Source organism: Leopardus geoffroyi, chromosome B4 (genome assembly GCF_018350155.1).
Source record: "Leopardus geoffroyi isolate Oge1 chromosome B4, O.geoffroyi_Oge1_pat1.0, whole genome shotgun sequence".
Lineage (NCBI taxonomy): Eukaryota > Metazoa > Chordata > Mammalia > Carnivora > Felidae > Leopardus > Leopardus geoffroyi.
Window position 1 is genome coordinate 82,023,768 of NC_059341.1, and position 16,874 is coordinate 82,040,641.

Consider the following 16,874-nt stretch of genomic DNA (forward strand, 5'->3'; position numbering starts at 1 on the left):
ATGATTTGTGAAAATCACACCAGAGTCACTGAATTTCTTCTTCTCGGTTTTACAAATAACCCTGAGATGCAAGTTTCCCTCTTTATTTTGTTCCTGGTCATCTATACAGTCACTTTGTTGGGCAATTTCCTTATCGTCACAGTTACCAGTGTGGATCCTGCTCTTCAAACACCCATGTACTTCTTTCTCCGAAACCTATCACTTCTCGAAGTCTGTTTTACCTTGGTCATGGTGCCGAAGATGCTGGTAGATCTAGTGTCTCCAAGGAAAATCATCTCTTTTGTAGGCTGCGGTGCCCAGATGTACTTTTTCTTCTTCTTTGGCAGCTCTGAATGTTTTCTTCTGTCTATGATGGCTTATGATCGCTTTGTGGCCATCTGCAACCCTCTCCGTTATTCAGTCATAATGAATAGGTCCCTGTGCTTGTGGATGGCTGTCGGCTCTTGGATGTCTGGTGTTCCTGTCTCTATGCTACAAACAGCTTGGTTGATGGCCCTTCCTTTCTGTGGACCAAATACCATAGACCACTTTTTTTGTGATGGTCCTCCGGTGTTGAAACTAGTCACTCAGGATACAAGCATGTATGAAATGCAAGCACTTGCCTCCACACTACTGTTTATTATGTTTCCTTTTTCCCTCATTTTGGTCTCCTACATCCGCATTATCACAACTGTCCTCAGGATGCCATCTGCTACTGGTCGCCAGAAGGCATTCTCCACCTGTTCATCACACCTCATTGTGGTATCCCTTTTCTATGGAACCGCCAGCTTGACCTACCTACGGCCCAAATCCAGCCAGTCCCCTGAAAGCAAGAAGCTAGTGTCATTGTCATACACTGTCATCACTCCTATGTTAAATCCGATCATCTACAGCCTAAGGAACAATGAAGTGAAGGGGGCTGTCAAGAGGACAGTCACTCAAAAAGTCTTGCAGAAGTTAGATGTGTTTTGAATTCTATTGTCTAGAGTGTTTCTAAGCAAAGCAGGGGCAGCAGGACCCACTGACAAAAGCTTAAAAAGAATATAAGATTTGCTTTGATTTTGTCAGTATCACTTACTGTGATGGGTGGATCTCAGTATAACAGTCTGAGTCTCAGCAAGAGATAGATGGTACTTTCAAATTGGAATCATTGAGAGAATATTAATGAGGGGGCTCTTAACAAACTGGGGGATGGAGTTAGATAACTGTCACACAGCTCATAGGATGGAAATTCCATGTCTCTTTCCCTGAAGGGACAAACAGGAGTATTAACTGGAACCAGGATGATCCTACTACAATAAATAAAAGTCACTCAACAGGAATTCTGGTTTTTAGTAGAGGAAGGCAGCCATCCCAGTCTTATTCCATCCTGACTCTCAAATTTGCGATTCCTGTTCTTCATCCAACCAAATCTGAGGGGCACCTGTGTGGCTCAGTTGGTTGAGGTCCAACTCTTGATCTGCTGAGGTCATAATCTTGCAGTTTATGAGTTGAAGCCCCACATCTAGCTCTGCACAGCTAGTGCATAGCCTGGTTGGGATTCTCTCTCTCTCTCTCTCTCTCTCTCTCTCTCTCTCTCTCTGCCCCTCCACCACTCTTGCTCTCTTGTTCTCTCAAAAGAAATAAATAAACTTAAAAAAAATCTGAGACAGAGGGCAAGAATGTCTATTGGTGCCGTATATAAAGGCCAGCCTTGTGGGGCACAAATCAGAATAGAAAATCATGAAGTGTAAATGAAAATATTCACCACAAACCTCTATACGTTCTGCAGCTAATGTGATGCAAATATAATCATGTACTGTGTTTTACTTTTTAAAATTTGTATTAAAAGGTAGAGACTTCTAGTTGCCAAGAATTCATGGTTCAAATTGTTTATATGCGTAGCTGTTTTAAATGAAGTTATTTAATAAGATTATTTTAGTATTAACATTTGATGATGTGGGTCTGGACTTTTTTGATCGTTGGCTAAATCATCTATTCATCATTACTAATTAACTTTTACTTATTAGAATTTAAACAAAAAATACTTGCTGGACACTATAGTAAAACCAAAAGAGTAGTGATAATAATAGACAACATGATTTATCAAGTCACTGTCTTTAATAAATGTCCATGCAACAACCCAACAGGTAGATCTTATTATACATTTAATTTTCTAAAAGATATATTGGAATCAGAAAATTTAAGACTCTTGACAAGGCAAAGAGTTGTTGAGAGGTAGCCATAAGAATTTAAATTCAGACCCTTCTGTGTTTGAAATTCAATATGGTAATGTGTTAAAAATCTCTAGTCACATTTTCATCCAGATAGAGCATGATTATAGATGGGATTTTTTTTTTAATTTTTTTTTTCAACGTTTATTTATTTTTGGGACAGAGAGAGACAGAGCATGAACGGGGGAGGGGCAGAGAGAGAGGGAGACACAGAATCGGAAACAGGCTCCAGGCTCTGAGCCATCAGCCCAGAGCCTGACGCGGGGCTCGAACTCACGGACCGCGAGATCGTGACCTGGCTGAAGTCGGACGCCCAACCGACTGCGCCACCCAGGCGCCCCCATGGGATTTTTTTTTTTTAATTAACACCTTAAATGCCTTCAAACAACTAAGAAGACAAAATGTGACTGGGTCAAATGTAATTTCGGAAACTGTAATATTTCCCAGAGCATAAAGATACATTGGCTTTGAATATGCAACTTATATCTAATAATATCTGTTGCTCCAAGTCTTCATTAGCAATTAGCCTTTTTTTCAAAATTGTATAGACTTGTTTTTAAGCGGTAACCAACCTCCATCATTCTTGGTCAATTTCCAGGAAAAATTTAAATCATCACAAATATGCAACTTGAGATAACTATTTTAATTTAAATGCCATTCCCTGAGATTTGTAGCCATTGACTATATTGGGAGTTTAGGGTAAGAAATATCAGTTTCTTTAAATCTTTCTCCTTCAATGGCCTTTTAGTTTTTTAAGTTAAATGCATATATCCCCAAAATTAATGTTACTAAGTTCAGTGACCATCTGGTAAGACTGTTGCAACGTTTTTCTACTAGTTGTGTGTGACTCATGAGTAGATTGCGAGTTTTTAAAATCAGTTTAGTAGTGCATGTGTATGCATTTAATAAGCTAGCGTAATACAAACTAGAATAGAATAACACAACAATTTATGAAAACAGTCAATGGCAAGTAAATGCTATCTGAGTGTTTGATAGTACTGTTGTGAAAATCACAGAAAATATAGGATCAGATCTCACATGTTAAATTGTATGCTTTAGTTATGCATATATTATGTTTCAAATAAAATGTAAAATTGATTTCTTCTTGTAAGATGCCAGCCAAAATTTTCATAAGTCATTCATCTATTGCATATCTTATATGATTTATAATCCCTGGCTTCTTGAAAGGAATTTATAACACGATTACTATGTTTCATATAGTTTCATTAAAATTGATGTAAGTCATAAAGCCACAGACTGTTTGAGACATTTTTTTCTTCAGGCTTGTCATCCTCAATTTACAGCTTGGTTTTTTCTTTAGAGTTCCAAAAGCCAATTAATAGAGTCATTATTATATCCAGAGAGATGATTGAAAGTATTGATTTGATAAGTAATTCACCACCCCCGCCAAAATGCTAAGATTTTCATCACTAATAGTATTCTAGAGTTTTCTTTGGAAAGATATTTTTATCATTGTCTTTATGGTGATATGATTGACTCTTTTAGTGATAGTGAAAAAACATTTTGTAAAGAGTGTTTCTTACGTTTATAATTCATTAGAGCACTTCTCTATATATGTCCCCTTATTGTCATTTATAAGCTTTTCCGGAAATATCTCCTCCAAATGTCTTCCAGTTTGAGTGTCAGAAGATGCCCTCAAAGACCAAACCTGGCACCCCTAAAATAAGAATTGGTTAGTTCAGGGGCACCTGTGGCTCAGTTGGTTAAGCAACCAGCCTAGGCTGGGGTCATGATCTCATGGTTCGTGAGTTTGAGCCCTGGATCCGGCTCTGTGCTAACAGCTCAGAGCCTGGAGCCTGCTTGGGATTTTGTGTCTCCCTTTCTCTCTCTCTGCTCCCCCCACACACTCATTTTCTCTCTCTCTCTCTCTCTCTCTCTCAAAAGTAAATATTAAAAGACAGACAAATTTTAAAAAATTGGTTAGTTCAGTTTATATATTATCCAATCCTGTCACATGTATGAGAACTGAGGGAAGAAGAATGAGCTATCAACGTGGTTGATATTTAAATATAGCTTAAAAATTCTATCTTGCTTTATTTCAATGACAATCAAGTCAAATTTGTGAATCCAATCCAATGTATAGAATTGCTTTATTTATTTAACATGGAGGAAATAACACTGTCCCAAGGGAGTTTTAAATTTGGTTAGGAGACAAAACTTAAGAGCTTTAGTAAAAATACAATTATGTAATGAAGTCATAAAGCAAAATTCTCAATATACCAAAATCAATGCTACGAAATGCACATACATGCACATTTATAAACTCGTTTTATTAAATAATGTTGATAGTGAGTGCTGTGGATTTTCAGGTAGTAAAGAGAATAAAATGCACTCACAATGTTGATTCATTATGGAATGAAACCCACATATTTGATAGTCAGATAATCACTATTTTGAATCAAGATCCAATACACAATAACTATTTATCCTCCATGAAACCTCATCTCTAGCACAGATTTGTGGCAAAGTCATGTCAACTTTCATTGTGCTATTACAGTTCGGTACATTCAGAAAGGTGGGAACAGTGATCATCCACTAACTGCTTAGCCTCTGGACTCCTCATTTTTGAGTCTTAGGGAAGGAAGGCAGAAAACATTTCCCATGGAGGAAATCTGAAGGTCATGTATGTATTTTACCAGACTCCCTTACAGCCAGTTTGTGGGCATGTAAGCTAGCTCAACTGATAAGATACTGAATTCTGATTTAACAATGCAAAGAAATGGAGACAGTGGGGATCCACCTGAAGCCAGTGGGTCCCAGTGTCCAGGGCCATGGAGACTGCAGTGACAGTGTCCAGAGATTGATGCAGTATACTTCTCACTATCTTTTCAATATGTTTCCTGGGTAAATCATGAAAAGTCAGTTTGAGTTTTTTTGGATTCCTTTGTTTTTCTTTGATTTAATGAAGACGTCGAATGGATAGAAAACAAGTCAGGGAACAAGTGTCTTCCGACAAAATTAATCTGTAAGTTCCTATCGAAATGGCTTGCCCAGAATGTTACGAAAGGAACATTCTAGATCCAGAAGAAAAAAATACATACACATATGTATATATGGAATATATTGATATGTAGAGACAAAAACCGCCCTTCATCATAAATAAGAAGTAAATAACTTGATCTATGTGTTCTAAGGGAATCTGGACACAGGGCAAAAATAATTTTAAAATAAGCCTTTGGATGTGACCTTAAAAAATATTTTGATATTTTTAATTTTCAGATTAGTTGGATGTATTTTCTTTACCTAAAACAATTGACAGATTTATGGAAAAATGTGTGATAGAAAAAAAAAGATAATTGTGTAATCAATTTTTAGTTGTTAATGTGAACAAAAACCATATTAATAAAGCAAAATCAAATATGTGTTGCTAATATTAGTTTTTAAAACCAAGATGCATACACATCAATGAATAGTTGACCAAGGAGTCAAGAATACTCAATGGAGAAAAGACAGTCACTTCAATAAATTATGTAGGAAAGTTGGATATTCACATGTAAATGAAAGAAGACCCTTGTCTGACACCACTCACAAAAATTAACTCAAATTCAAGTTTTAAGTGTAAGACATGAAACCATAAAACTCATAGATGAAAACAGGGAAAATACTTCTTGACATGGGTCCTGGCAATGACTTCTGGATAGAATGCTTCAAGCAAAAGCAACAAATAAAAAATGAACAAGTGGGACTGTATCAAAATAGACAGCTTTTGCACAGCAAAAGAAACAATCAGCAAAATGAAAAAAAAATCTATAGAATAGGAGAAAATATTTGCAAATTATATACTTGGTAAGGGATTAATAGCCAAAATATATAAAGAACTCATTCAATTCAGTAGCCTAAAACTCCAAATAATCCAACTTACAAATGGGCAGAGGACCTGAATAGACATTTTTCCAAAGAAGATATTCACATGGCCAAGAAGTACATGAAAAGGTGCTAAAAGTCACTAATCATCAGGGGAATGCAAATTCAAATCACAATGAGATATCACGTTGGACTTGTTCGAGTGGCTATCATCAAAAAAGAGAAGAGATACCAAATACTGTAGAGGATGTGGATAAAAGGGAACCCTCGTGCACTGTTGTGGAAATGTAAATTGGAACGGCCACTGTGGAACACAGTGTGAAGTTTCCTCAAAAAAAATTAAAAGGAGAACCACCACATGACCTAGCAATTCCACTTCTGGATACATATCCAATGGAAATGAAATCACTATGTAAAAGAGATATATGCATTCCCATGCTCACTGCAGCATTACTTACAATAGCCAGGATGTGGAAACAATCGAAGGATCCATGACAAATGCACGGATAAAGAAACTGTGTGTGTATGTGTATGTGTGTGTGTGTGTGTGTACATGTATATGCAATGGAATGCTATGCGTCCATAAAAAAGAAGGAAGTCCTGCCATTTGTGATAACATGGATGGACCTTGAGAACATTATGCTAAGTAAAATATGTCAGGCAGGTAAAGACAAACGCTGTCTGAAATCACTTATATTTGAAATCTAACAAATGCTCAGAGAAAAAGAGATGATGTTTGTTGTTAGCAGAGGCAGGGGGTAGGGGTTAGAAATAGGCAAAGGGGATCAAAAGGTGTAAACTTGCAGTGATAAGATAAATAAGCACTGGATGCAATGTACAGCAACTAGACTGAAGTTCCTTCCGCAGTATGGACAATTTGAGAGTCGCTAAGCAGGTAGAGCCTGAACTGTCTCATCATAAGGACAAAAAATTGTAACTGTATGAGGTGATTGATGTTAACCGAATCTGTTGTGGTAATCATTGTGTCATATATGTAAGTCAAGACATTATTCTGTATACCTTAAACTTATATGGTGGTATATGTCAATTATATCTCGATAAAATGGGGAAAGGCAAAACTAGTGAAAGTTGAAAATAGAAATAAAAGCCTAGATGTCATTGCTGATTCTTTCATTAACTATCTTGTTGACCTTGGTCAAGACAGAAACTCTTTGAAACTCACTTTGATCATCTATAAAGGAGCAAGTTCGAAAATCGTGTGAAATAAAACATTTGACAACAATAAAGAGTAATGTATGGCTTATAAACGGCAAAGTGGTCGGAGATAGGGTAAAAACGTTCATGGATCAATTTGCAAAAGGAACTTAACTTTAAGTTGAAAAAGAAGCATGCCTTGTGTTTGACCAGGTACCATAGGGAAGGCCAAAAAGAAAGCGAGGGAAGCTTTTCTAATGCTAGTTGACTTTTTCTCTATTTCTCATATACTCGTCTATAGATTGGGCTTTTCTATATTTTATGAATTTATAGGCTTATGATTTTAATGGTAATCAGGATACTTGATATCTCTTCAGCATATTCCACACAATATATATCATCACTGTTGTGAAACGAATTGTGTCCCCCACAGAGGTAAGTTGAAGTCCTAAAAGTGGGTATGTGTGAATGTGACTTTATTTGGAATAGGGCATTTACACGTGTAATCAGGTGAAGATAGAGTTATACTAGATTGGAGTGGGCCCTACATCCAATGATTATTGTCATTATTTAAGGAGAGATTAAGAGACGCAAAGATCCACAGATCCACAGGACCAACGGCCATGTAAAGATGGAGACAGAAGCTGGAGAGATCTCGCCAGGGGTACTGAGGACTGTTGGCCACCACCAGAAGCTAGAAGAAACACATGTTCCTCAGAGCCACCAGATCTGGCCTCCTGAATTGTGAAAGAATACATTTCTGTTGTTTTAAGCCACCGGGTTTGTAATTTGTTATGGCAGCCCTGGGAGACCAATATGGTCAAAACGGCTTTTAAAGTGATTAGGATAATGAAGCTCAGAGCAGAAAAAAAAAAAAAAAAAAAGAAAAGAAAAAAAAGAAAGTGATTAGGTGATTCTTCATGAGCTGGTGTGGTGGATGGATAGGAAAATGGCCATGTCTTTTGCTATGTGACTCCACAGCTCCACTCAGCAGGAAAATGTCTGCTTCTCATCCTTTGAATCTAGCCTAGACCTGTGACTTGCTTTTACAAAGAGATGTGACAGAAGGAATGTTGTGACAACTCAGAGTGTCAGTATCAAGAAGCCAAGCATGCATTCCCCTCTCTCTCTCTCTCTCTCTTGCACCCGCACAATTCTCATGAGAGCAAACCAAGGCTAGTCTGCTGGGACAGACATCTATTGAAGTAGAACTGATTCATCTCTACCGAGGCCATCCTAGACTAGCTTAGAGCCAATTGATTCCCCAGGAAGTGGGAGAACCCAGTCCATATCAGCAGAACTGCCTAGCTGAACCAGAGACTCATGAACAGTAATAATGCTTGTTGTTTTCAGACACTACATTTCAGGGAGCTTTGTTATGTAGAAATGGCAAAGTGATAAAAGGTACATGACTAGTTCCAGACAATCCCTTGACTCTAAATTTTTCCCAGTATAAAGCACGGTGCAGAGAAGTTGTAAATGTTAACCATGTATTGTATCCAGTTTCTCCTACTTACCTTTCTATTTACCCACGTGATTTATTGAAATCTCTCTGCATTCATTTGTCTGTCTCTCCATTCTCAATATTCCAACATTGTTTTCTATCCTGTTTGGAATCTTTTACCTGGCTTAGATTTCCATTTGCCTTTTGGATCTCATCACTACATTGATCTCAGCATGAACTCTAGCTGCAGTTAGAACATACTGCCCCTAGATACCACAGCTCTCAGTATAGTCCCTATAAATTATCTGTTAGAACATAAAGCACCCATTTACTCACTGAGGTGTATAATGAAACAGTGATTAAGCATAGCTATAAATAACATAGGCTATATGCTATATTTAACATCTACAGAAAAAATGGTAATGCCACGATGTTGGGTATTTGTGGAAAACATGCAAAGGAAAGAGAATATCTGAATACCTTTATGCTTATAATGCTTAATTGGAGAATTTAGAGTTGGCAGTTGGTAACTTCTTCTTTCTTTCTTTCTTCTTCTTTGGAATAACACTCACACAGTTGCAAAACTGATAAATTCTTTCCCAGCGAACTGATCTTCTGTGTGAGAATGTAGGGTGGGTTGCAAGGCAAGGATTAAAAGGAGTATGAGACAATTTTAGGGTTATATTGACTGTGGTGAAGTCTTCATAGGTTTATGACAGATCTCAAAATTTATCAAACTGTATACTTTAAACATGTGAAATTTATTACAAATCAATTATGTCTCAATAAAATGGAGTATGTAATTTAGACACTTAATTTGGCTTAAATAAATCCTCAACAAATATTTACTCAGCAAAGGTATCATGCTATTTCCTTCCTGCAGGGAATACATATCTATATATCTATATAGATACTGGCGTGTGCGTGTGCACGCACACACACACACACACACGCACACACACAGAGCCCAATATATCATAAAATGGTTGTTGCCAAAAACTTGCTTAAGCATATAGAGAAGTTAGTACCTATTTCTCATATAAGGCATTACAAGGAATATGAGCGTTGAAGCAGAGTTTTATACAGCAAAGTATTTCAATGAAAGACATATTTGAGAAATGGTTGGCAGCACCCATATGGCTTACATTAAAAGAAAGGGCAAAGAGAATATAAAAAGATGAGTTATCATTAAAGCATTGGAGGGATTCAGTAGTTACTTCACAAGGCTAGATTAAGTGCTAAAGAAGTTGCACGAAGAGATAATATATCAAAGGATGAAAGCTTTGTATTTATGCGTATATGAGTCAAAGAGAGGTTTCAGAGTGAAATTGGCCTGCTTTCCTGAGAAAATATTGGACTCATTAACATTACTATGTGTGTGACAGTGTGGTGTCAAGCAAGCAATTAGTGGCTATCTGGAAGAAGTTCACATTGCATACAATATTTTTTTATTCATTTTTTGAGAGGGAGAGAGAGAGAGAGAGAGCGAGAGAGAGAGAGAGAGAGAAAGGGACAGAGATGGAGAGAGAGAGAATCCTAATCAGGTTCCTCACTGTCAGCGCAGCGCCCGATGAAGAGCTCAAACTCACAAACTGTGAGATCATGACCTGAGCCAAAATCAAAAGTCGGATGCTTAAGCCACTGAACCACGCAGCCACCCCTACAATTTTTTTTCTTATTTCCATTTTGCACATAAAAGGCTTTTATTGATTAAAATCATTTTGAGGCATGGGTATATTTAGCATATATACATGTTCTATCAATCTACCTATCTACATATCTTTAGTTTTCTGTTATCTTTATACACACACACACACACACACACACACATATATGTGTGTGTATGTAAACTGAATGTATATTATAAAATTTTTATTTTGTACATTTATTTTATACAGTGCTTATTTTATACATCTGATTTTTTAATTATGTAAAAAAATGTTTAATGTTTATTTCTTTTTGAGAGAGAATGAGAGAGAGAGGGGTGGGAGAGGAGCAGATAGAGAGGAAGACACAGAATCCAAAGCAGGCTCCAGGCTCCAAGCTGTCAGAACAGAGCCCTACACTGGGCTCCAACTCACGACCTGCGAGATCATGACCTGAACTGAAGTCAGACACTTAACTGACTAACCATCCAGGCGCCCATCTGATTTTTTTTAACATAAGTTTGGTGGACATTTTTCTCATCAATAAATTGACTTTGAAACTGAAAGTTTGCACATGTGAATTGGAGATTAGAAGAACCGTCTGCATAATTTTTGACTGGAATTCTATACAATTTTTCATTTTTTTAAAGATTTAAAAAAAATTTTTTTTATTTATTTTGAGAGCGAGAGAGAGAGAGCATGAGCAAAGGAGGGGCAGAGACCGAGAGAGAGAGAGAGAGAGAGAGAGAGAGAGGGAGAGAATCCCAAGCAGGCCCCACACTGTCAGCACAACCCCCCACGGGGGGCTGGATCTCACAAACTGTGAGATCATGACCTCAGCAGAAATCAAGAGTCAGAGCCTTAGCTGACTGAGCCACACAGGCACCCCTATATAACTTTAAAACATAAGATCAAGTTAGGAAAATAATTATAAAGGTGATATTTTATTTAATTGTGCAATCTTGGGGTCCCTGGATAGCTCACTGGGTTAAGCATCAGACTTCAGCTCAGGTAATGATCTGGCAGTCATGAGTTTGAGCCCCATATTGGGCTCTGTGGGGACACCTCCAAGCCTGGAGCCTGCTTTGGATTCTGTGTCTACCTCTCTCTCTCTGCCCCTCCCCCACTCACACTCTATCTATCTCTCTCAGAAAAAAAAAAAAGAATAAATAAAAACATTAAAAAATGTTAATTGTGCAATCTTAACATTCCATTTTTTTGTGTGCTTTCTTTGCCTGAAAAATTGTTAACTATTTGGTCTGTGATATTTGCATGTGTATCCTCATCATTTAATCAGAAATATTAATCATGATTAGCTTTCAGGAAGAACTACAAACTTCCTTTAATGTTATCCCTTGAGTGGGATATGTTATAGTGAAATCTATTTTCTTAACACTTAGGAGGGCCTTTCAGATCAGTTTATTTGAAATATTTAATATAAATCAAATATTTATATGAAGTCTGTTAAAACTTTTGATGTGTCAATCATATCTTTTTCTGTATGAAGTATCTTTGGAGAAAAGGAATTGTTGTTTCAAAGACATTTGATCCCTTATAATAGATGAAGGCAAATGATATGCTGGGATAGCTCAAGACTATGGAAAATTGCTATTACATAAGATTCCGGAGACAGCCAAAGCATAAGAGACTGTTAAAAACTGAGAACAAACTGAGGGTTGATGGGGGGTGGGAGGGAGGGGTGGGTGGGTGATGGGTATTGAGGAGGGTACCTTTTGGGATGAGCACTGGGTGTTTTTTGTTTGTTTGTTTGTTTGTTTGTTTTCAACGTTTATTTATTTTTGGAACAGAGAGAGACAGAGCATGAACGGGGGAGGGGGAGAGAGAGAGGGAGACACAGAATCGGAAACAGGCTCCAGGCTCTGAGCCATCAGCCCAGAGCCCGACGCGGGGCTCGAACTCACAGACCGCGAGATCGTGACCTGGCTGAAGTCGGACGCTTAACCGACTGCGCCACCCAGGCGCCCCGAGCACTGGGTGTTTGTATGGAAACCAATTTGACAATAAATTTCATATATTAAAATAAAATAAAATAAAATAAAATAAAATAAAATAAAATAAAATAAAGTAAAATTTCTTAGGAAAAAAAAAAAAGGTTCTGGTGAAAAACAAGATTTAATTAATACATATCTCTAAGATTCCAAATACGTGCTAGTCATTTTCATAAGTCCCAGAGATTCAGCACTAAATAAAGTCCTTCAGTTACTTGAGCTTACTGTTTAGTGAGGATAGAAGACAATAAACACATAGGAAATAAATAATAGAGTTTAAGAGTGGTGTGAGGAACAACAAAAAATCTACCGGGCATAAGATATCAAGCCAGTTAAGGTGTTAGACAGTGATTGAGTAGTGGGCATCTTGGATAGTATAGTCAGGGAAGCTTCCCCTGAGGCATGCCCCAATTCTGAGATCTCAGGGACATGAGGGTGCTAGTCAGGTAATGTCTGGAGAAAGAACATCACAGAAAGATGCAACAGCCATTGCAAAGGCTTTGAGTTGACCACGGGCCTGGATGACAAAGGAATAGCAAGATATCCATTCACACAGACCAAAACGAGTAAGAAAAAGAGGGAGATAAATTCTAAGAGCAAGGGAATGGCAAGGAAGACTTGGCAGGGGATTTCAATCTGCTTACATACTTTGTTTCTTCTTTTTACCTGCTAATTTGACAGATCTTTGTTGGGACAAAAAGCCAGGCATTCCTCAGCATTCTGAAGCAATCAAATTCTGGTGACCCAGGGACCATTTCCCAGTGGGTCCTAAGCCTTTATATTCTCTGATTTAGCCATGGAAGGAGCTGATTTGAAAGTAAGGCAGAAGTGATTCACCTGTTTGAGGTAGGAGAGGGTTGGTGATGGCTGCATTTAACTAGACACGTACAGTCTATTGATTTGCTGTCTACCTTTCATTTTGCTTGTTGATACAACTGCATATACATTCTTTTTAAGCAATATTTTGATTGATTTTTTTTTTAATTTTTTTTTAACGTTTATTTATTTTTGAGACAGAGAGAGACAGAGCATGAGCAGGGGAGGGTCAGAGAGAGAGGGAGACACAGAATCTGAAACGGGCTCCAGGCTCTGAGCTGTCAGCACAGAGCCCGACGCGGGGCTCGAACTCACGGACCGTGAGTTCATGACCTGAGCTGAAGTCGGCCGCTTAACCGACTGAGCCACCCAGGCACCCCTATTTTGATTGAATTAAACAGATACAGCTAAAAAATTAAAATATGACAGTTTTGGGGCACCTGGGTGGCTCAGTCGGTTGGGCGACCGACTTTGGCTCAGGTCATGATCTCACAGTTTGTGAGTTCCAGCCCTGAGTAGTCGGGCTCAGTGCTGACAGCTCAGAGCCTGGAGCCTGCTTTGGATTCTGTGTCTCCCTCTCTCTCTGCCCTTCCCTCACTCATGCTCTGTCTCTCTCTGTCTCAGAAATAAATAAACATTAAAAAAATTTAAATATGACAGTTTAGCATATACACATACATTCAGCAGAAAATGTTACACCATACTCACAGAATTAGAGCTTAAAGGAAATCAAATCACACTTTCTTCTGTTTTTCCACTAAGCCCTCTCCTACTTCCCATGGACTCAAGTTTCTGAACTTTCCTCCTAAATGCTTCATAAACTAGCAAACAGGTCCACCACAGAAGGAGACAGAGGCTAAACACGACACTTACATACAATTAATTGTAGAAATGATTTTACTTTGGAGAAGACATTCATAACTAAATTTATCTCAAAATTTTAGGGAAAGCTCTTCCACATCTTTTCAACTACAAATAAACCTCTTAAAAAAAATCACTGTACCAGCAGTAAGTCTTTGAGTAAATATATGTATTTTTTGCCAGATAAATCTTGTTTGGGTCAAGTATTTATTATTTGATCATATATACATATGACTATGTATATACCACATATGGTATATATACAATTTTTCTGTAAATAGCATGAACTTTATTATAAAGGAGTATCATCTTTTATTTTGCTGACAGAAATGTTTGATATAAATTTTTCTTTTAATATACAAATTCTCATTGTGTTCATCTTTTATTTGATAGATGATGAGGCCACTTCCTAATAATTAAATGGTTTCACACTCATTTTTGAACACTCACTCATTAATCCAATGAAGTGTTTCTATTATGTGGGAATAATGGACAAAGTTTTCACTTTGTCAAAAAACTGATTACTTACACAATGGAAATTTCAGATTATTAATGTTCCTTAGCAAATACAATTGCTTGAATACTGTTAGATAATAAGTCTTAATTAATAGTTAGGATCTAGAACGGGAAGCTTAACATCCATGTCTCCAAATTTTCTGACACATTAGCTATTTTCATGTAGACACAGAAAATCATTACCAATGGTTCAAATCCCCAAGATTTATTTCAACTAGTTTGGCAATATTACAGTCTAATGAGCTATGTTGCCATGGTAGAATAGGTGTGCCCTGATATTCTCTGCATATAAAATATTTTTGCAAAACTCATTATTTGTGCACATTTTTAATTACCTATATTCACTTATTTGTACCCATAGAAAGTAATCAACATAATTCATGGAGCCATAGAAAGCCATTATTTCAACTAACACTGAAATTTATATTATTGGTGTATTAATCTAATTATCAATAACATAACTGAATTTTCAATAACACTTATAAGTGTGTAGCATATTATAACTTTTAAATTTGTTAATATGGAAGTATTTAACACAAAAGATAATTATCTACAAAAGTGCAAACTGATTAAAGTTGTGTTAGGAACACTAAAATTTTCCCATATGATTCTAGACAATCAGCCTTCCCAAGTTGGCAAAACTCTTCTTTTGTCCGTATTAAATACTTCTGGAATTTTTACCTTGATAGAAATATGTAATGTGTGACTATTACTAACTCATTACATGGTGTAATATAAAAATTATCAACCTATGTAAAACAGTTGTTAAAATGAAAATAATTTCATAATTTTTGGAGTAGAGAAAGAATTCTTAGTAATATTTCTTTGTGTCTGATGATGAAAAATACTAAAAGATATTCTGAGGAGTAAGCTTCGGTGGAATTTTTATATGTATAGTAACTATAGCATTTAAGAAAACAGGGCTATGAATCTAAAGAGGTCAAAAAATTGATGAATCACTGAATTCTCCACCTGAAACCAATATATTGCACTATATGCTAACTAAATCAAATTTAAATTAAAAAAAAATTAAAAATCATGAATGTAAGTAATTTTATAGAAAAGGAGCTAATAAACCTTAGATTCTCTTATTACTTCAAAAAAATTTACGTTAAAGTTTTTACCAAATCTGTACAATTTTCTCATCTCTGTATAAAAGATATGGGAGAAATAAGAGCCTATTCTTTGAGCAATAGATTTGTGTTAAAGTCGTACAGACAAAGTGTACGTACTTGATATAACTGGAAAAGAATTGGGCTTTATGACCAAGTGTTATTTTGGTAAATTTTAATACAGAAGGGGAAGAAAGAGTTATTTTTGATTGCAATTGTTAAAGTTGTATGAAGAGTTGAATTTGAACGGATAATTAAGGAACTGTAATATGCTGAAAACTCACACAATTCTCACAATTAGTGAGATTATTTTAATTTCATGCTTCCCCAAGTACTGACTAGTCCATATATCTATATTAAATTGTGATAGCATTAAACACCTTTATTTAACATTTATTTAATTTCAAGACAGAGAGAGACAGAGTGCGAGCGGGGGAGGGGCAGAGAGAGAGGGAGACACAGAATCCTAAGCAGGCTCAAAGCTCCAAGCTGTCAGCACAGAGCCTCATGCAGGGCTCAAATCCATGAACTGTGAGATCATGACCCGAGCCAAAGTCAGATGCTTAACCCACTGAGCCACCCAGGCGCCCCTATGTGACAGCATTGTATTAGATCTTTGCCATGACCCAGGAACTATAAGTTATATGAATTGCAAACACTTTATTAAGAATTAAAAGAAGAGTCAATCCAGGCTTAGAGCTTCAGCAGATACAGAGAATTATTACTCAAAATGAGAAAACAGAAATAAATAAGAAAAAATACAGAACGGCAAAATGAAGAAAACAGCCAAGTTCAATTTTATTCCTATAGTTCATACCTTCATTTGTATTTGCTTTGTTGGCTAATAAGCTGAGAGTTAAAAGGCTAATTTAAGAAATTTATTTAATTCAAATAACCCTACTCTAATTTTGTTTTAGATTTGTCTATATATATGTGACAGACAGCATCTAATAACTTACAGAGGAAAATCAAAATAGATTCAGAAGGCAAAAATAAATGAAAATGAATTGAAAAGTGATGAGAAATGAATATGAATACAATTTAGGAGAACTAATTGAGTATGAGCCTAAGAAGGAGGAACTTTGTTAATTGTGAAGTAAAATAAGAAAACGTGTTAACATTTCCTTAAAAGATATGTCAGTTTTAAAACGAGGGCTAGAGAAGGATTCAGAGTTTTAAGGTTTCCCTCCATTTTTTTTACCTGGATTTTATGTTTCAATAAAAATCTGGAACCTTTCATTTTATTCCAACCTTTGTCATTATTATAGTTTTCTCTCTTAATTTGCGTGAAGTTAGTG

The 16,874-nt window shown here is 36.6% G+C and overlaps 1 protein-coding gene across 1 annotated transcript; it reads left to right on the top strand.

Annotated features, from left to right (window-relative positions):
- On the top strand, positions 1–951 carry LOC123591602 (olfactory receptor 10A7). The gene has a single exon (XM_045466085.1). It carries the CDS (start codon positions 1–3, stop codon positions 949–951), a length of 951 nt encoding a protein of 316 aa, XP_045322041.1.
- The last annotated feature ends 15,923 nt before the right edge of the window (positions 952–16,874 follow it).

Excerpts from the sequence above, each read along its gene's own strand:
- LOC123591602 (XM_045466085.1), top strand. The coding sequence starts at position 1 with ATGATTTGTGAAAATCACACCAGAGTCACTGAATTTCTTCTTCTCGGT.